Genomic DNA, 22,014 nt, shown 5'->3' with positions numbered 1-22,014 from the left:
TTTTCGTTTTGCGTGATCTAAGCGTCTCTCTGATTCAAAGTTTTAGCTAGCTGAACTCACGTGCCGGCAGTTGACTAATAAAGGTTACAGGGAAAGGGCGCCAAAATTGGTGTATTTTTTTCATTTTAGACTTTATTAGTGACTATATATTGGTATATAATAACCCGCAGTGAAGTCTCCGCAGTGATGCTAGATACCCCCCACTCGACTGAAGCAAGAAGGAAGCTGCAATGGGTAAGATTTCCCGCTAGTAGTTCGAGAGCAATTCTTCCGAATTTAGTCGGTTATATTTTATTTTGCATGCCTTTAGTCCATCAAAAATGTCAAAGATTCGACAAATTATAATGCACAACTAACTGCTATCTGATGAACGCTATCCAGCCGAAGGGACACCTTACAGAATGAAAGAAAAACTGAGAAACAAAACAACGTGTTATCCTCTCTCATTGGTCAATATTAAACGCGTAGATTAAAAGGAACTTTAGAGTAGTTCCTTTGTTGACCATATCTTATGTATGTAGTAAAAATTGAGCATTGGAATACAATTTAGTTAATCTCTCAGACTGGACAGCAAATCAGGATTAGGGTTCTACTAGATCTCTCTTGTTTTTCTGATCCAGTCAAATGCCCGTTTAGAAAAAACTGTAGTTTTTAGATTCAAAGCAAATGAGCGAAAACATAGTAAGAGCAATCAATTTTGGTCCTGTTGGTAATTTTTGAATGTCAATTTTTGCTTGAACGTTCTTTTGTCTGAACAATTTGACTTTTCGTCCTCAGAAATGGGATTAACTGCTAAAGACCCCTCCTCTCCCACAGTGATTTTAGCCTCTCAATGCTTGTTAAGGTTAACCTAGGTTCAATCAATGCCAACCCCACGACAGTGTTTTCACTAGTCGATATGAAAGTCAATATTTACCCCCCCCCCCCCCCGTTCTAATAGGTCTTTTCATAAAGTGGAGTACTGGACTGGAATCCGACGGTAACGAGTTGAGTTGTTTAGAACAGGTTCTGGGACATAGTGCAGTTCCAGCTGGGCTGTTGTGGAGTGTACAACAAGAGAGACTGGCTCACTTCTGACTTCACCAATCGAACAATGTTAGCACTCTCACCTTCAGAATATTGTAGGGAATGCAAAATTTGTCAATGAAATCTGCCACTTTGTAATCCATAATTTCAAATTTTTTTGCAAAAATTATACAATTTCAAAATGAGAAAGTTTTTAAGTTAAATTAGCATAAATCTTGGTCCTGTTTAACAACGTGGTGTCATTTGCAAGATCAAAGTTCAAATTTAAAAATTGGACTGTCAATGATACCCCATTGATTTATCTTCTTTGATTTTCCTAAGCCCTCTAATCTTCTTGAAAAGTATTTCAGTCTTTGAGGTACACTTTCATTTCAACCTTTTTATTAGTTTGATCCCACCGCTGATTGGCTGAGTGAAAACAAGAAAGAATGATCCGAAAGATATCGCCTCTCATTGGGGATGACAACGTTGATTAGTTTATTATCCATCACACGGGTGAACACAAAATTCCGCAGTTGTCAACATAAATCTCTTTAAAAAAAAACGAATCACAGGTATATGACATCGTAAGCAAGCCTCGCATTGCACATATACGTATACATAAAGAATCAAAATAAGTCAACTGATTTGAGGGTGAATGTAATACGGGTGAAAAGGTGGTATGCAGTTCGCTGTATAAAATCGGCTGACATTTTTGTTGATCATACTTCCTTCCAAGTCCTATTAAAAGTAGTCAAATTTTGCAATAAACTATTGCAGTTAACAAACAAAATGAGATTAAAAATTGCATAAATCAGTAAGAATGTGTGTTACAGTAGTTTTTCTCCCATCGGGACGTTATCAAGCACCAAGGCGTTAACTAATTTTGAGAGGGCGATAACAACCGTGTGACATCGTCTTTGATAACTTCCTAATTTCCCGTTGTGATTAAAACAGTTCAATAACCTACGCACTGTAGCTGATTAGACTACTTTTTGCCCCGCCGCCCACCATTTATTTCCCGTCACACCGCAAATAGCAACAGATGTCAGTGATGGGTTCTCGCACCTGAAATTGATTCAAATGAAAAATCATCATTCCGAATCATTCAGAAACACATAAAAATGTTCTACAAATGAACAGAAAAATGTCATTGTAAGTTTTGATAGTTTAGAAGTTTTGATTGTAGGTTTTGATAGATAGAAAAATGTGATTGTAAGTTCAAAAAGATAGTTTATTCAAAATTGAATTGATATTTTCCTACGCAACGACAAGATAGTCGAGGTAGAATTATGAAGTCCAATATTTCTTCCGAAGATTGCACACATTAGGGTACTGGATTTCTGTCAAAAAGTTAATAGATATTCTATGACCAAACTTCACTATTCCTTTGAACCCTCTTAAGACAATTATTTGCAGCAATTTGAACTCATTTAATATTCATTTCTGTTGAAACGGTGTCCCGCTTTTTCACCCCTATTTATTTAACCCCCTTATCATTTAACCCCGATTTTTTCACCCCTCCATCATTTAACCCCTCTATCATTTAACCCCTCTATCATTTAACCCCTCTATCATTTCACCCCGATTTTATTCTTTTGTAAAATAAGGACTATTTACCAATTTTTTCTACCTGGTGGTTGTGACAGAATCTACGAAAGATTTGTGGCTAAACAATAACAGCGGAGTACGATCACGAGATAGAAAATTTTAAATACAAGCAGAGAGCAGAGCAACTGTTTTAAGGAGACCTACAGTAACCTAAGTGTTAGAAATTTTTGGAGTCAAGGTTTCTAGATGTAATATAGAAAAAGTGTGGAATCTGTTCCAGCCATTATCATTTATAAAAACAAAAAAATAGCTAGGTTCTCAAAATAGATGATTTCGTGTTTGAACAAAACACAATATGGTAATCTGGAAATTTCTTGTTTTACATGAAATCAAACTACCTAATTTAATTATTCCTCAAAACTACATTATTTCTTGTTCGGGTAAATTCATGAAAAACTGTTAGTTCATAGGAACAAAAATTACCACTGAAATTTGTTTACGCGTATGATAGCAGTATATTTTCAAATAAGATAGAGATTCCATCTTTTGCTGATGAGAAATATTTAGGAAAATGTGTTCTATAAAAAATTTTCAGTAATTTTAGGATAATGAACCTTCATTTGAAATATAAATATTCTATACTGATTTTTTCTCTCCCCAGAACTCGATTCCCTCTTTACTCCATTTTGTAGTGAATCAGAATATTTTTTCTTCCACCCGCTACTTGCTCTCCCAAACGTTGAAATAGCAGCAGGTGTCACTAATGAGTTATCGCACCTTAAATTGAAATAATTTTCTTCATTTCGAGAAAAAAAATTGATAATGGCGTTTGGGATGAAACACAAAAAAGTACTCTACACGAGAAGAGGAAAAAGTCATTTTGTTTCTTGATTAACTAGCGTTGTATGCAAATTTTACAAACACTTTGGATTTCATGGAATTGGTTTTTGAATACTGGATGCAATAATTTTTAATTAATTGGAAATTTGACCATTCAGACAGTTATTGAACGTTACCCGATTTTGTATGTGGACAGAAAAATAGTTTAATTGAATCGATTTTATGTTTTCTAACCAGCGACAAGTTAGCCATGATAGGCTTCTGAAGTCTAATACTTCTTTTCAAAGATGGCCCACTTTTTGTACACACTCGAGACATTTGTTTGTAGAAATTTAAATTCATACCATATTCGTCTCTGTAGAAATTACATTTTTTCTCTTGGTTTTCATTTTTCTCATTGTAGTTTCTTTCATAGACACAGTGTAGACACCGTGTCTTTGAAAAAAATTACAGAAAGATTTGTACGTGAATGATGATAGTGGATTTTAATCAAGGAATTCAGAAATAAAACATTTCAGAGCTGAGCGAAATTTTTATGGAGACCTCAATGGTAGAATTTTTTGGAGTCAAGGTTTCTAGGGTACATGTAGAAAAGGAAAAGAATCTGCTCCTTGAGATTTTGAAGGAGCTCTCGCTTTAGCCGTTTTCATTTAAAAAATCAGAAACATCAAAATATTTCTAAAAATTGATGATTTTGTGGTAAAAGAAGATGCTTATCTACAAATTTCTCGTTATACATGAAATCACACTCCCTAAGTTAATTGATTTTTTTGCGAAAAAAATTATTCATCAAAACTACGTTTCTTCTTGTTTTGGTTAACTCATGATAAAATGATAGGTTCAGAAGAACAACTTTTGATCTCATTTTTTTACTTATCAAAGTAGGTTAAAATAATTCAACTTTGGACAAATTGCTGAAGACTAAATTCTCTATTGTTGATGTCTAAATTTTTTTTAAAAATGAGAGTAGAATAAATCACTTGCATTTTTTACCAATTGGTACAGAAAATTTGGGAAAGTGCGTTGTGCAGTGGCAAATTTGCAAAACTCAACATTTTTTTATAATATAGAACTTAATAATGAAATATAGACCCGTACCGAACGCCAAGTGTAAATCAGTACTTGGTAATTAATTGCTCTTGAACGTAGTTCATAGCAATTATTGTAAACGTGAGTGTCTTTTTTATGCAAAATTTTGGCTTGAAATTTTTGACTTTTCGAGTGACTTTTACGCCCTTGAGTCTTTGCAATTGGCGTGATCTAAAATTCTCTCAATCACAATCTCAAGCAGCTGAACTCAATTGGCGTCAGTTTAATACTAAAAGTCAAATGAAAAGTGCGCCGAAACTTGTGTCAGTTTTTACTTTATATCTTAATAGTGCTATATGTTAACCTCTAATGTGGTTATTTAAAGGCCACTATAGAACTTCTTAGTCCCATTTAGCCCCCCTCAACTGAAGCCGGCTGCAATTGATTAGAGCTGATTATATGTTTGTAAATGCAAGTCTCCCATGTAATATATTTTGCTCGATTTCTCGCTTTAAATCTGCTTCTTTCAAGCGTATATTAACGGCGCAAAAGACCAATTTTCAGCGTTTGGGATGAAACACAAAAAAAAATCTACACGAGAAGAGGACAAAGTCATTTTGTTTCTTGATTAACTAGCGTTGTATGCAAATTTTACAAACACTTTGGATTTCATGGAATTGTTTTTTGAATACTGTATGCAATAATTTTTAATTAATTGGAAATTTGATCATTCAGACAGTTATTGAACGTTACCCGATTTTGTCTGTGGACAGAAAAATAGTTTAATTGAAATGATTTTATGTTTTCTAACCAGCGACAAGTTAGCCATGATAGGCTTATGAAGTCTAATACTTATTTTCAAAGATGGCCCAATTTTGTACACACTCGAGACATTTGTTTGTAGAAATTTAAATTCATATCATATTCGTCTCTGTAGAAATTAAATTTTTTCTCTTGGTTTTCATTTTTCTCATTGTATTTTATTTCATAGACACAGTGTAGACACTGTGTCTTTGAAAGAAATTACAGAAAGATTTGTACGTGAATGACGATAGTGGATTTTAATCAAGGAATTCAGAAATAAAACATCACAGAGCTGAGCGAAATTTTTATGGAGACCTCAATGGTAGAATTTTTTTGAGTCAAGGTTTCTAGGGTACATATAGAAAAGGAAAAGAATCTGCTCCTTGAGATATTGAGGGAGCTCTTGCTTTAGCCGTTTTCATTTAATAAATCAGAAACATCAAAATATTTGTAAAAATTAACGATTTTGTGTTTGAACAAAAAAAAGAACATGCTTATCTACAAATTTCTCGTCATACATGAAATCACACTCCCTAAGTTAATTGATTTTTTTGCAAAAAAATTATTAATCAAAACTACGTTTCTTCTTGTTTTGGTTAACTCATGATAAAATGGTAGGTTCAGAAGAACAACTTTTGATCTCATTTGTTTACTTATCAAAGTAGGTTAATATAATTCAACTTTGGATAAAATGCTGAAGACTAAATTCTCTATTGTTGATGTCTAATTTTTTTTTACAAAATGAGAGTAAATTAAATCACTTGCAGTTTTTATCATTTGGTACAGAAAATTTGGGAAAATGCGTTGTGCAGTGACAAATTTGCAAAACTCAACATATTTTTATAATATAGAACTTAATAATGAAATATAGACCCGTACCGAACGCCAAGTGTAAATCAGTACTTGGTAATTAATTGCTCTTGAACGTAGTTCATAGCAATTATTGTAAACGTGAGTGTCTTTTTTTATGCAAAATTTTCGCTTGACATTTTTGATTTTTCGAGTGATTTTTACGCCCTTGAGTTTTTGCATTTGGCGTGATCTAAAATTCTCTCTCAATCACAATTTCAAGCAGCTGCACTCAATTGGCGCCAATTTAATACTAAAAGTCAAATGAAAAGTGCGCCGAATCTTAGGTCAGTTTTTACTTTATATCCTAATAGTGCTATATGTTAACCTCTAATGTGGTTATTTAAAGCCCACTATAGAACTTCTTAGTCCCATATAGCCCCCCCTCAACTGAAGCCGGCTGCAATTGATTAGAGCTGATTATATGTTTGTAAGTGCAAGTCTCACATGTAATATATTTTGCTCGATTTCTCGCTTTAAATCTGCTTCTTTCAAGCGTGTATTAACGGCGCAAAAGACCAATTTGCAGCAGTGATGGTAGCGCAGAAGGGAGAACAAACGTCTAGGGAGCTGGAGATCATGCGTGCGATCCGCGTACGGATTTTTTTTGACTTGGCCCAAGTCTATTGTAAAATCAGACTGAACGCAAGTCTGTCAAGTCGAAAAAATGACATGAATCAGTCCATGATTCAGTAATGATGAGGAATTGCAATTTATACTGGCCAAGTACTGAAACGCGTTTTCATTTAAAAAATCAGAAACATCAAAATATTTCTAAAAATTGATGATTTTGTGGTAAAAGAAGATGCTTATCTACAAATTTCTCGTTATACATGAAATCACACTCCCTAAGTTAATTGATCATTTTGCGAAAAAAATTATTCATCAAAACTACGTTTCTTCTTGTTTTGGTTAACTCATGATAAAATGGTAGGTTCAGAAGAACAACTTTTGATCTCATTTTTTTACTTATCAAAGTAGGTTAAAATAATTCAACTTTGGACAAATTGCTGTAGACTAAATTCCCTATTGTTGATGTCTAAATTTTTTTTAAAAATGAGAGTAGATTCAATCACTTGCAGTTTTTACCGTTTGGTACAGAAAATTTGGGAAAGTGCGTTGTGCAGTGACAAATTTGCAAGACTCAACATATTTTTATAATATAGAACTTAATAATGAAATATAGACCCGTAACGAACGCCAAGTGTAAATCAGTACTTGGTAATTAATTGCTCTTGAACGTAGTTCATAGCAATTATTGTAAACGTGAGTGTCTTTTTTGTGCAAAATTTTGGCTTGACATTTTTGACTTTTCGAGTGACTTTTAAGCCCTTGTGTCTTTGCAATTGGCGTGATCTAAAATTCTCTCTCAATCACAATTTCAAGCAGCTGAACTCAATTGGCGTCAGTTTAATACTAAAAGTCAAATGAAAAGTGCGCCGAAACTTGTGTCAGTTTTTACTTTATATCTTAATAGTGCTATATGTTAACCTCTAATGTGATTATTTAAAGGCCACTATAGAAATTCTTAGTCCCATTTAGCCCCCCTCAACTGAAGCCGGCTGCAATTGATTAGAGCTGATTATATGTTTGTAATTGCAAGTCTCCCATGTAATATATTTTGCTCGATTTCTCGCTTTAAATCTGCTTCTTTCAAGCTTATATTAACGGCGCAAAAGACCAATTTGCAGCGTTTGGGATGAAACACAAAAAAGTAATCTACACGAGAAGAGGAAAAAGTCATTTTATTTCTTGATTAACTAGCGTTGTATGCAAATTTTACAAACTCTTTTGATTTCATGGAATTGTTTTTTGAATACTGGCTGCAATAATTTTTAATTAATTGGAAATTCGATCATTCAGACAGTTATTGAACGTTACCCGATCTTGTCTGTGGACAGAAAAATAGTTTAATTGAAATGATTTTATGTTTTCTAACCATTGACAAGTTAGCCATGATAGGCTTATGAAGTCTAATACTTATTTTCAAAGATGGCCCACTTTTTGTACACACTCGAGACATTTGTTTGTAGAAATTTAAATTCATATCATATTCGTCTCTGTAGAAATTAATTTTTTTCTCTTGGTTTTCATTTTTTGCATTGTAGTTTCTTTCATAGACACAGTGTAGACACTGTGTTTTTGAAAGAAATTACAGAAAGATTTGTACGTGAATGATGATAGTGGATTTTAATCAAGGAATTCAGAAATAAAACATCACAGAGCTGAGCGAAATTTTCATGGAGACGTCAATGGTAGAATTTTTTGGATTCAAGGTTTCTAGGGTACATATAGAAAAGGAAAAGAATCTGCTGCTTGAGATATTGAGGGAGCTCTCGCTTTAGCCGTTTTCATTTAATAAATCAGAAACATCAAAATATTTGTAAAAATTAACGATTTTGTGGTTGAACAAAAAAAACATGCTTATCTACAAATTTCTTGTCATACATGAAATCACACTCCCTAAGTTAATTGATCATTTTGCGAAAAAATTATTAATCAAAACTACGTTTCTTCTTGTTTTGGTTAACTCATGATAAAATGGTAGGTTCAGAAGAACAACTTTTGATCTCAATTTTGTACTTATCAAAGTAGGTTAATATAATTCAACTTTGGATAAATTGCTGAAGACTAAATTCTCTATTGTTGATGTCTAATTTTTTTTCACAAAATGAGAGTAAATTAAATCCATTGCAGTTTTTATCATTCGGTACAGAAAATTTGGGAAAGTGCGTTGTGCAGTGACAAATTTGCAAGACTCAGCATATTTTTAGAATATAGAACTTAATAATGAAATATAGACCCGTACCGAACGCCAAGTGTAAGTCAGTACTTGGTAATTAATTGCTCTTAAACGTAGTTCATAGCAATTATTGTAAACGTGAGTGTCTTTTTTTATGCAAAGTTTTCGCTTGACATTTTTGACTTTTCGAGTGACTTTTACGCCCTTGAGTTTTTGCATTTGGCGTGATCTAAAATTCTCTCTCAATCACAATTTTAAGCAGCTGCACGCAATTGGCGCCAATTTAATACTAAAAGTCAAATGAAAAGTGCGCCGAATCTTAGATCAGTTTTTACTTTGTATCCTAATAGTGCTATATGTTAACCTCTAATGTGGTTATTTAAAGCCCACTATAGAACTTCTTAGTCCCATTTAGCCCCCCTCAACTGAAGCCGGCTGCAATTGATTAGAGCTGATTATATGTTTGTAAATGCAAGTCTCCCATGTAATATATTTTGCTCGATTTCTCGCTTTAAATCTGCTTCTTTCAAGCGTATATTAACGGCGCAAAAGACCAATTTGCAGCGGTTGGGATGAAACACAAAAAAGTAATCTACACGAGAAGAGGAAAAAGTCATTTTGTTTCTTGATTAACCAGCGTTGTATGCAAATTTTACAAACACTTTGGATTTCATGGAATTGTTTTTTGAATACTGGCTGCAATAATTTTTAATTAATTGGAAATTTGATCATTCAGACAGTTATTGAACGTTACTCGATTTTGACTGTGGACAGAAAAATAGTTTAATTGAAATGATTTTATGTTTTCTAACCAGCGACAAGTTAGCCATGATAGGCTTATGAAGTCTAATACTTATTTTCAAAGATGGCCCACTTTTTGTACACACTCGAGACATTTGTTTGTAGAAATTTAAATTCATATCATATTCGTCTCTGTAGAAATTAAATTTTTCCTCTTGGTTTTCATTTTTCTCATTGTACAAGTTGAAAGAAGATTACAGAAAGATTTGTACGTGAATGATGATAGTGGATTTTAATCAAGGAATTCAGAAATAAAACATCACAGAGCTGAGCGAAATTTTTATGGAGACCTCAATGGTAGAATTTTTTGGAGTCAAGGTTTCTAGGGTACATATAGAAAAGGAAAAAAATCTACTGCTTGAGATATTGAGGGAGCTCTCGCTTTAGCCGTTTTCATTTAATAAATCAGAAACATCAAAATATTTGTAAAAATTAACGATTTTGTGGTTGAACAAAAAAAGAACATGCTTATCTACAAATTTCTCGTCATACATGAAATCACACTCCCTAAGTTAATTGATCATTTTGCGAAATAATTATTAATCAAAACTACGTTTCTTCTTGTTTTGGTTAACTTATGATGAAATGGTAGGTTCAGAAGAACAACTTTTGATCTCAATTTTTTACTTATCAAAGTAGGTTAATATAATTCAACTTTGGATAAATTGCTGAAGACTAAATTCTCTATTGTTGACGTCTAATTTTTTTTTACAAAATGAGAGTAAATTAAATCACTTGCAGTTTTATCATTTGGTACAGAAAATTTGGGAAGGTGCGTTGTGCAGTGACAAATTTGCAAGACTCAGCATATTTTTAGAATATAGAACTTAATAATGAAGTATAGACCCGTACCAAACGCCAAGTGTAAGTCAGTACTTGGTAATTAATTGCTCTTGAACGTAGTTCATAGCAATTATTGTAAACGTGAGTGTCTTTTTTTATGCAAAATTTTCGCTTGACATTTTTGACTTTTCGAGTGACTTTTACGCCCTTGAGTTTTTGCATTTGGCGTGATCTAAAATTCTCTTTCAATCACAATTTCAAGCAGCTGCACTCAATTGGCGCCAATTTAATACTAAAAGTCAAATGAAAAGTGCGCCGAATCTTAGGTCAGTTTTTACTTTATATCCTAATACTGCTATATTTTAACCTCTAATGTAGTTAATTAAAGCCCATTATAGAACTTCTTAGTCCCATATAGCCCCCCCTCAACTGAAGCCGGCTGCAATTGATTAGAGCTGATTATATGTTTGTAAGTGCAAGTCTCCCATGTAATATATTTTGCTCGATTTCTCGCTTTAAATCTGCTTCTTTCAAGCGTGTATTAACGGCGCAAAAGACCAATTTGCAGCAGTGATGGTAGCGCAGAAAGGAGAACAAACGTCTAGGGAGCTGGAGATCATGAGTACGATCCTCGTACGGAACTTTATTTTTGACTTGGCCCAAGTCAGTAAAATTTTTGACTTGGCCCAAGTCAGACTTGCGTTCAGAACTTTATTTTTGACTTGGCCCAAATCAGTAAAATTTTTGACTTGGCCCAAGTCAGACTTGCGTTCAGTCTGATATTGTAAAATCAGACTGAACGCAAGTCTGTCAAGTCGGAAAAGTGATATGAATCAGTCTATGATTCAGTAATGATGAGGAATTGCATTTATACTGGCCCATTACTGAAACGCACTTGGAGTTGGGTACGGGGATATATCTTTATGCTGATTCCTTAATATTTTTTCCTTTCAGGACCCCATTCCCTATTACCTGTTGCAGCCAGTTGCCTGAGTACTTTGAAGGTCCGGGCTCATTTGTGTTCAAGGTGTACGATAGCTCAACATTTTCTTACGGCTACAAAATCCGAATCAAAGGTTACTCTATAATGCATTATAATGCTGTTTTCAATATTTCCAAACTCCCAGTTCTTCTTATAAACCATTTTTAGCAGCGCTTTTTTCTCTATTCAGCGCTTATTTTTTTTCAGTTCAGAGATATTTTTAGAGTGTTAGGAATATAACACAATCAGACGCTAGATTTGAAATTCTATTTTTTAATCAGAGATGCTACATTGGTTATCTTTTTTCTGATTTGAGAAAATTTTCTGACTTGAGAGGGTGTAACATTTTTTTTGAAAATAGAGTTTGATTGGATATCGTTCTGAAGATTTATTGTCGATTTTTGATTGTTGAGTACAGGGTCAATTTCAATTTTGACTCATTTCTAGTTATTTTATATGTTTTTAGCAAATTTTAATTTTCAAGCGATATTGTTTTCAATTAGACGTTTTTCGATTTCTCATCAAATTTTCAGAACTGCTTTTCTTGGCAATTCAGGCTCTATATTTGGTTCTATTTAAATTTAGAAGTCATTTTAAACTAACCCAATTAAATTAGTTCTGCCATTTGCAACCTCAAACAATTTTTTTGAGTTCATTCGCATCTATAACGTTCTGCTAAAAATTTCTCAGAAATCGGTTTCCAGAATTTTTTCACATTTTTTAATGTACACAAGTGGCCATTCTTATTTTAAACATTTGGCCATTTCGACGCTATTTCATTTAAATCAAGTTTTTTAAGCGTTTAATGACTTAAAACATTAAAGAGTAAATGCAGTCATTGCCAAATGAAATCGTGACAAAGTAGAAAATTACTTAAATTCGGACTATATAGATGAAGCTATATATGCTGAATAGAGCAGCTGCTGCTTTGTAACAGTAACGAGTTCATCAAGTTATAATTCATTTCTGCTGCCAATAGAAACGAAAATATAGGCAGGGCTAGATAGCGCGATTTTGTATGCGCGATTAAACTGGAGTAATATTTGTCAAAAGAATATTTTTACTCCGGAAAAAAGTGGCGCTAAATTTTTTTTGACGCTTATTAGAGTTCTGGGAATCCTTCGTTAACCCGAGCTCAGTCTCGGGTGCATTTGTTCTCAACCTTATTCTTACATTTTTCGGTCCGTTATGTAATTAGACTCTACACCAAGTTGCAACAGGACTGAGGATTTTAAGCAAAATTAAGTAAGAAATGCACTATCTGGCAATGATAAGCTAGAAAATTCTTTGCAAATTTCTTACATAACTTTGTAGAAAGTTTTCTATCTTTTTAACGCTAATTGCAGCTTATAATTTGCGTTCCTAAGCGTAGATCTTACACATTATTGCACTTTTTAAGCGTAGGTTTTACACAATTTTGCGTTTTTCAGCTTAGAATTTAGGGATTTATTCTGTTTTGTCCCCAGTGTTTTTAACGCCCCCAGTAACAAATTATATGTTGTTATATAGCACGTTAGTATGCTAAAAATAGCACCTGCGCCTGGGGGCGTAAAAGATATAAGCCCATTAAACTGGGGGGGGGGTCAAAACAGAATAGATCCGATATTACATGTTTTTGCGTTTCCATGCGTAGATCCCCCATAATTTGGCGTTTAAATATTTTTCTTACATAATTTTGTGTATCTAAGCGTGGAGCTTACATTATTTGGCGTTATAGTGTTCATCTTACATGGTTTCGATTCATAAACGCAGATCTTGCCTAACCTTTTGTTGAATTTAGTGTTGATCTGACAAATTTTGCTGTCTAAAATTTAGAGTTCCTAAGACTAGGTCTTACACAAACTAAACTCTTAATATTAAGTCTTGATTTTAAAAAATTTGCAATTTATTGTAACAATGATTTGACACAAATTCAACGTTTAGGTTTTAACCTTGATCTTACATATTTTAGAATTTAATTTATCGCTCAGCGTACATAAATTCAATACCTAAATTTTAGCCTTTATCTTATAAAAATAGCAAGTAACCTAAGTTGATCTTACATATATGCAAATATTACATAAGTCTCAATCAGACGAAAGTTTTGGTGTATCTTGCCCAGGAGAAAATGCTAGGTTTTCGTAAAGAAATTTTGCAAATTTTGCTAATTCAAGTTTGCTAACGAATTTTAAAAATTGATACGTTTAATCGAGTCAAGGAGTTAATGATGTCCAACCAAACTTGGTTTATACAAAATCTCAGTTTATAAAAATCCTCAATCAGGAGAAAACACTTTAGCTTGCAAACCCTTCTTCCTTATTGAGACTTTATATATATATATATATATATATATATATATATATATATATATACTAAGGATCTCTCAATCCACTGTTGGTGGTGTTTGAGTAACTTCTTGAACCATTAAAAAATACTTATTTGAAATTTGATTACCCGCAAATCACCCAAGTATCCTTATAAAACCGAAATTTTTGCCTAGGCAAGAAGTACAAAAACTATTCAAATGCCCATAATTACCTATGAAAAACCATTTTTTTCTCCTGGGAATTTCACCAAAATATTTTTAATAATAATGAGACTTTGCATAACAATTGAATATCTATCTGATGAACTTCATTCATGTAAGCTCATTTTAAAGCCAAAATTTTTAAGATCAAAGCTTAAATTTGATCGTTGAGTTTATGTAAGATCTATGATTAGAAATGCAAAATTATTTCATGCAAACACTGAATTCAACGCAATATTATGTAAGATCTACACTTTGAACTGCCAAATTTTGCAACATCTACGCTAAATTCAGCGCCAATTTACGTAAGATATAGGATGAGAAACGCGAAATTATGTAAGATGTGCGTTAAATTCAATGCAAAATTACGTAAAACCTACGCTTAGAAACAGCAATACTTTATTTTCTACGCCTCAAGCGTAGATCTTACATAAATTCTACTCATTCACTGCCAATCTTTCACTATTTTGCGTTTTATGTAGATTTTCCGTTTGATTCGGTTAAATATAGGCTGTCAATTTTGCTCATTCCTAATTAGTTCCCCGTTTTTGTCTTAATTTGAGCAACAAATGTAGCAGACACGTCTCAATGCAAATAACATGTACACAACAATGAAGCTTTTTAGTACGTATATAAGAAAAAATTGCGTAGTACCAAACTAATCATCGAAAAAAATAAATAATAGTCCTTATTAATCTGAAAAGTATTCTGAGTTAAAGTGTGATTTCGCTATCGGTCATAGCTTCAATAATGAATTCATCAGAAACTTGTTTAGAGGCTTTGAACCAAACGTGCTACAGGGAGCAACGACTTGCCAACTTCAAAGGCTGTGGGCAATCAATTGCACAGTTCTATGAATGCTAGTATTATTTTCCCTTCACTTGATCCTGACACAGCCTAATTTAATCCTACAACCGATAATAACAGTTAAGCGAGTATTTACGTCCAGACCTTCGTGCGTTCACCAGATTTTCGTGAGCTCACCTGACTTTCGTGCCTTTATGTTCAGACTTTCTTGCGTTCATGTGCAGAGTTTCATGCATTCAAAGTCATACATTACTATAATCACTCCGTAAGTTCAGAGCAATCCGTCTAATGAGAGCCGGTTACACTGCGCCGTTCAATCACATTTAATTGCCATTATGAAGAATTTTTTCCGCCAGAGCCAACTTTGAAAACGAGAAATTTTTTATTAAAATGCCGTTCTTCTCAAAAAAATTGGCACTGAGTTCAATATTTTACCTTTTTAGGAATATTAATTGAAAGTGCTTTTCGATGCAACAAAAGAATTTAAAATTAATATGTTTTCTCATCTATTTTCAAAAAAATGTGAAATTGTAAAAAAAAGTGAAAAAATGCATATATTGATAACAAAAATACTTTAGAGTAAAAAATATATAAGTGAACCAAAGACCGCTCTCTTAAAAAATTCAAAAATATGTTTTCCAAATACAATAAAACATAGAAAAATGGAATTTCGAAATCATTTTTCGTGAAAAAAATGCTTTTTGCGAGTAGTCTTGAAGTCAATGGCAAAAGCATGAAGATTAATAACAATTTTATTGCTCTTTTTTAGGGTATTTTTTCATCGTATTTTCTAGGATATTGTTTCATACTTTGGCAATACGATAAAGTATTGCCGAAGTTCATACTTTTCATACGATAAAGTCGGCAATATTTTACCTTTATATGTAGATTTCGCCTATGTCTGCTTTCACTGTGCTACTTGACAGTGTCGCGGGTTGTACACTACAAACGTATCTTAAACGTAATCAAATTAATCACTAGTAATCATACTAAGTAATATATGGTTTTATGGAATCTTAGTAAACAAACTGAGATCAAAAAGTGTTTCTCAGTATCCATAGAGAGATGTTTAGAATATTCCCTAAGTTCATGAAAAAAAAATCGAAACATATTTTTGTACTTAAGTAATCGAAATACGAATTTCATTTCATAGTAGTCAGAAATTTACATGCATTAAATGTCACTGTAGTCATTATAAGGTAGTCAGGCAGTTCAGAAACATTTTCTGGGTCAGAAAAGCGAGGAAGTTTTTTTTTGAATGAAAGCAAAATGAGAAAAAATTATGGTTTTTGTTCTACATTTGACCAATTCCAAGGACATCAATACTTCTGCGCAGTTTAATTTCTACTTTACTTGAACCATAGTCGTAGATGGATATCCACCAATAGCCAAAAACTAAATATAAAGACAAATTTTCTCTTTTTATATAATAACAGCATTTCTCATTAACTCTTGTACTTGAGGAAAACTGTTTCTTGGAAGCACTTCTTAGCGTTCCGCTAGTGATGCACGTGCAACACTAACTAACTATAAGGAAAAAACATTACGTGAAAGAAATTTTGGATTATTGAATCGTAGCAAGCATAGAAAGATCATATATAGTTCTGACTATTAATGGAAAGATCACATATGTTTCTTTCTTGTCATGCAAAAATCATTGTAAGAAATTTTGTATGTCTCATACGGAACCATATATGGTCTTCTCAGAATCACTAAGATTGCTCATCCCGGGATTATCAGCTCTTTCAATTTCGGAAAATTTTGTGCGTTTGTACTTCAAATTAGGTGTCATGTTCTTATATTTTTTGTGTATGGTGGTAATCCGTGTAACAGCGCTCATAAATCGACTCCGTTAATGTGACAGGGAATTGATTACTTAATACCTCGCAAACCCCACTTGAACCCCGGTGAACAAACTTTTTGTTTAAGCCTGAATGACAAAAAACTAAAGGTCGTTTTTGCACTAATAATAAGTGGTGAGACTAGTCATCGAAATGTATTTTGCCTTTATAAAGGTGTAAAAATGTCAAATATTTTAATATTTTACCCAGAAAAAGAGAAACATTTTCACTGTTTGTTTAGATTTGGTGGATTTGTTCCTGGTGCTAAATTTGGTCATGTTCTTCCTATCTTTCGTGTCAGTAGTTCTCTTACCCGTGGCCCTCTAGTGGCCAAGATGATCATTTATGAAGCGTGGTGCAATGTCACTGTGAAATATTTAGTTCACCGACAAAACTTACAGCTCGAACTTAGATGCAAACAGATAAAAGACGTTTGGGCCCGAATTTCTTTGAAGTCAATGCAGCCACAATATAGTACAAACACCTAAATTATATTGACTATTATCGGCGTTGTTGAGTCTTGTTTCTTTTAATTAAATTGAATCGTATAATTAAGACTTATGGTGAAATTTCCCGCTTTCAATCAGAAAAAAACAGCTTATTGCTTAAAAACTTCAAAAATTAGCGCCATTTTTGTGATCATATTTCAAGGCATATTTTCAAAATTGCTGATAATTGTTTGTAAAGATTTTCAATTATGATTTTGAAGGTCAAATATACTCATTATATTGGTGACTTTGTGTTTCGCTGCTGAAGTATTTGAATATGATTGTTGAGCTGCTGTCGTTTTCATCATCGTAAGAAGTGGAACAGATATGTTCAAAGTGAAGAAATATTTTACATATGAACGAGTTTCACAATTACCATCCTTCGTTTTTTAAAAGTGAGAAATTGCTTTAATTGTTCACATTTTGATCAAATCTTTCTCAGCTTTCAGTTCACATTTGATGTCTTCTAAATTCAATTGCATTTTGTGACTTCTGAAAAGCTGCAGCTGAGAAAAAAATCTAACCATAGCTCCAAAATTGTAAACCAACGCTCCAGTAAGTTTTACAATAACACAACTATTAAAACGTTTTTCCCGTGGCTTGAATTTATGAGAAATTAACCCAAGAATTACGAGTTAAATAACCATGTCGAATTAAGTTGTGTTTATTGAGAAATTTCACAGCTGCAAATCAACTATACTATTTTTTGCAAAACTTCAAAGTCTTATCAGATCTTAATAAGTGATTTTTTGAGATTTTATCAGAACTAAGCATAGCAGTAATTTTGCTATCAATTGGAGCTATGTTTGTGACAAATTTTAAGATATCGGATTTTTGAAGTATTTGATCAAGACAAAATGAGTTTATCCGAGGTTGGTAATTGTTCTGGATCTCTCACAGTTGAGATTCCCAACCCAAACGAGGCTAGACTGAGGAAAATGGGAAAGCAGTGCTTCTTAGTGTACAAACTGGACTTGCCTTCGGGTGCCTTGACTAACTCTAACTTAAAACACGTAAGTGTACTCTCAAAGACAAAAGCGTCTACTCACCACTGTTGACTTCAAAACTCCTTCATTTCTCCACCCCAGTAGGGAAGTTTTTAATCACCCAGTTTGGTGCCAGTCGGAAGCAAGTATGTCCAGACCGTCCCAGACGGAAAGTACCTATGTCCAGACCGTCCCAGACGGAAGTTGCCTATGTCCAGACTTTCGTGCGTTCACCAGACTTTCGCGCGTTCATGTCCAGACTTTCGTGCGTTCACCAGATTTATTTGCTTTCACCAGGAATGTGCTGAATTTTGAATACTTGAATTTATGTAAGGAATGTGTTCAAAATGTGCTAAATTGTAAAAATTTTGTTCATGAGTTTTGGAAGTGTTGGATTTTGTGAGCAATGTGCTGAAAATTGTGCTAAATTTTTGTAATAAATGTGTTGAAAAGTGCTGAAAACATTTTTATTCAGCGCATTAGGAAACGGCACGCGTTAACAAAAGTAAACGTTGAGGCAGCAAAATTGCATAGTAAACAGCTTGTTGTTGTGAATGGGTATTGAGAAGAGTTTCTTGGCAAGAAAGACATTGAATGTATTCAAGTAATATAAGAAATATGCTGAAAGTGTTGGCCGATAAGATTTACATTCATTAATAAAATTAAAAGCTCAAAAAACAAAATTGCAGAGAATTATGCTAGTCTTTTAAAAACCTTTTCAGTAACATTCGGACTGCGTTATCATTTAGTTTTTTCTATTAAACTGAAAACTGACTGGAACTTTAATTGTTCCACATTCTAGAAAAGTGACCAGAGTACTTACGGAAGAAATCCAAATAGAGATTTGCCAGTTTTCCAAAAAACTGTAAATTGAATTCCACTTAAGTTTTACTCATTTTGATCATGCCTAAATCATTTGAAGCATGTTTTTGAATTGTGAATTTAAGAACTAATATAATAAAGTTGAACAAATTTTACGCGGAACCCAACTTACAGCTCCTTATGAAAACCATTAAACATGATTTTCTCAGTAAGTACTATTGTAACTTTTCGCGAATGTAAACTGAACGGCAGAAGTTAAGTTTGCACCCCCTATTTTCACGAAATATAAATTCAGTCTTTTAAGCAATATTAATCCAACTTGAAATTGTTTTTTGAAAAAGAAATTTACACCATTGATTCCCTACACTAGGGCCCTCGCCTACCTATCAATTTCAAACATAACAGAGCGTTTACTTACAAGAAATCCCAATGTAAACTTGAATTTCGTCCCAGTTTCTCAGTTAAAAGATAATGATAAAAATGTTGATATGTTTTTACTACTTTTCAAGAGGCAGAAAAGATGTGATAAAAGGTTGATGAAGTTAATCAAGTTTACATTCTTAAAATTTCTGGTAAGTGAAAGTTGTGTTTTATCTGAATTTCATAGGTAGGCAAGAAAATTAGTGTAAGGAGATCAGTGGTGTAATAGTTGTTTTTGAAAAACTGTTTCAAAATTGAGTAATTTTGCCTCAAAAAATAAATTTTTAATAGCTCTTGAACGAAGTTCATAGCAATTTTTGCAACCTTGTTGGTCTTTTTTATGCAAATTTTTTCTTGACTGTTTTTGCGACTTTCTTCTAGAAAATTTTTAACCAAAAGGGGTGAAATAGCCGAGTTGGTAGTGTTTCAGGTTATGAATCGTGAGGTTAATGGTTCGCATCCGGCGTGGTTAACTGTTTTTCCACCCGCCTGTCGTTCGAGAGCAATTCTTCAGACATTAGTGTGTTTATTTTTCCTTCGGTGAAAATAGGGGGTGCCAATTTAAATTTGCCGTTCAGTGTAGAACAATTGAATTGCTAACAACCTTCAACACAATTTTCTGCACATAATTTTTAAGGATAATGGAGTTCGGAATGTTTCTGAAAGTGCTCCAGAACATGCAATTTCCTCTGTAATTTTGTTTGTCGAACCTATAGTTCTGTTCATTAGGGTGGAAGTAAACTGTCAGCACATGCAGTATTGTTTTTTACAATATTTCAACACTTTCAGCGCTTTACCTAAAAAACTTATTTTTGCTTACTCTCGCTCACAACTTCGACCCATGGGTGATTTTACATGCATTGATAAAATTATAATATTAGCAAAAACTTATAAGAGGTGGTACTTTTGATTAACTTTAATACATGAAACGTCAAAGGTAAGTTAGCCTCTCAGGATTGTCAACAAGTAAAATTAAACAGACCACGACGACAAAGAAAGAGACTATAATCACTTGTGTCTTTTTTGATATTATTTGAAGAAAAAATTCTTTTAATAATTTTATTTGCTCTAAAACGAAGTTTGTAGCAATGATATTAGTCCTGTCGGTCTTTTTTGTGCAATTTTTTGCTTGACCAATTTGTCGTCTGACGAATTTGATTTTTTGTCCTCAAAAATGGGATAAACAGGTAGCGCCCAGCGGGCATCAACTGCTCTTAGAGCCTTTCAGCTTACTAGTTTTCAAGTATGCCATTCGCAGAATCTTTTTTGCAGAATTATACTTATGGTGCGAAGGGCGGTTCTTAGAGATTGACTCCCTCAATGTACCCCCCCCCCACTGTTGCCGCCCCATCACCCCCCGGTGCAGCCCCCATGCTGCACACACTTACGCCCCTTCAATTAAGCTAAAGCTAGCCTCACTGAACCGTGCCGCCTAGCTACTCACGAAGCCAACTGCTCGCCGGTAGTTTGAGAGTAATTCGCCCGACGTTATTCGGTTAGGATATTTTTTTTAACGAAATGCAATTTTGTCTTCATGAATCATAACGCCGCAAAGGTAAACCTATATGGCAAATTAACTAATTTTAGCCCTAGTCGATTTTGGTAAGTTAGCAAAAGTAGACCGGAGTTCTTTGAGTCTACTTTCCAAAAAGCTGTATTTTGCCATGTATTTAGAGTAGTAATTTTTTTGAAACAATTCGTTATTTAGGCTAAAGTCCTTCACTCTCCCACTCCTCGTCACAATTGTCACGATTAATTTCTGAAAAGTCCCTCGCAATTCGAGTTTTATATTGAGAAGACAATTAACCATTATGCAACAACCCGTATCAGAACTCACAAGAACTATTAAGTCTCTGATTGCGTCTCAAGTAATTACTAATTATATACGAGCAATAAGGCTTATCCGTGAAAAGGAATGAGGAAAAGAATGCTTTTCCGTCACTGATGTCCATGATTAACGTTACCAATTTTCATCGTGAATAGCAACATTTGAGTTCTGCCACCCGGTCCGAGGTTTTTACTCCATCATATAGAAAAAATGATTTATAAACAATAAATTTTCAATTTTTGCCACCTTCTAGTTTTTCTTGTAACCAACTGATTTTTCTGAAAAAATGTCAAGTATAATTTGAAAGTAGATTATAGCAAGAGTTTAAAAAACTAGATTAGGGGGCGATTTTTTGATCCATTATATAGAAAAAATGATTTTTTTAAAAAAATGTTCGATATTTGCACTACTTTTGTCTCTTTCCAACACTTTCCAGTTTCACTTGCATCCAACTATTTTTTTTAAAATTTTAAGTATAATTTGAAAATAGATTATATGAAGAGCTGAAAAACCTGGGTTGGGGGAGGGGGTCGATTTTTTGCTCTACCATTTAGAAAAATTGATTTAAAAAAATCTTCGATATTCGCACTACTTTTGTCTCCTTTCAACATTTTCCAGTTTCACTTGCATCCTATTTTTTGAAAAGTAGCAAGTATAATTTGAAAGTAGATTATAGCAAGATTTCAGAAACCTCTCTCAATAAAAAAGGGTATAAGAGTGTAAAAACAAATTGTACAAGCCATAACGGTGGAAAAAAGAGTGTAATTTTTTATCAGCCCACCTTAAATTACACTCTCTCAAAAACAAGGGTATAGGAGTGTATAAAAATTGATTTTTAGCATAAGGGTGGAAAAAAGAGTGTAATCTCTTATCATTCCACCCTTAATTACACTCTTTGCAAAGAGTGTAAAAAGAGTGGATAAAAGAGT

At 33.4% G+C, this 22,014-nt stretch overlaps 2 protein-coding genes across 2 annotated transcripts in view; both read left to right on the top strand.

Moving 5' to 3' along the window:
- LOC142351496 (uncharacterized) overlaps nt 1-11,477 on the top strand; it is a 95,821-nt gene extending 84,344 nt beyond the window's left edge. The window contains exons 8-9 of the mRNA XM_075403542.1: nt 1,001-1,095; nt 11,360-11,477. Of these exons, the coding sequence (XP_075259657.1) occupies nt 1,001-1,077 (77 nt within the window). The 3' untranslated portion in view covers nt 1,078-1,095; nt 11,360-11,477. The remainder of the gene's footprint in view (nt 1-1,000; nt 1,096-11,359) is intronic.
- A 6,064-nt stretch (nt 11,478-17,541) lies between these two features.
- LOC142351535 (uncharacterized) overlaps nt 17,542-22,014 on the top strand; it is a 74,315-nt gene continuing 69,842 nt past the window's right edge. Inside the window, exons 1-2 of the mRNA XM_075403607.1 lie at nt 17,542-17,568; nt 17,853-18,042. Coding sequence (XP_075259722.1) covers nt 17,887-18,042 — 156 coding nt within the window. The 5' untranslated portion in view covers nt 17,542-17,568; nt 17,853-17,886. The remainder of the gene's footprint in view (nt 17,569-17,852; nt 18,043-22,014) is intronic.

This window comes from Convolutriloba macropyga, chromosome 13 (genome assembly GCF_964194025.1).
Source record: "Convolutriloba macropyga chromosome 13, txConMacr16.3, whole genome shotgun sequence".
Classification (NCBI taxonomy): domain Eukaryota; kingdom Metazoa; phylum Xenacoelomorpha; order Acoela; family Convolutidae; genus Convolutriloba; species Convolutriloba macropyga.
Note: the sequence above shows the minus strand (reverse complement) of the source record. Positions and strands in the feature narration are given on the sequence as shown.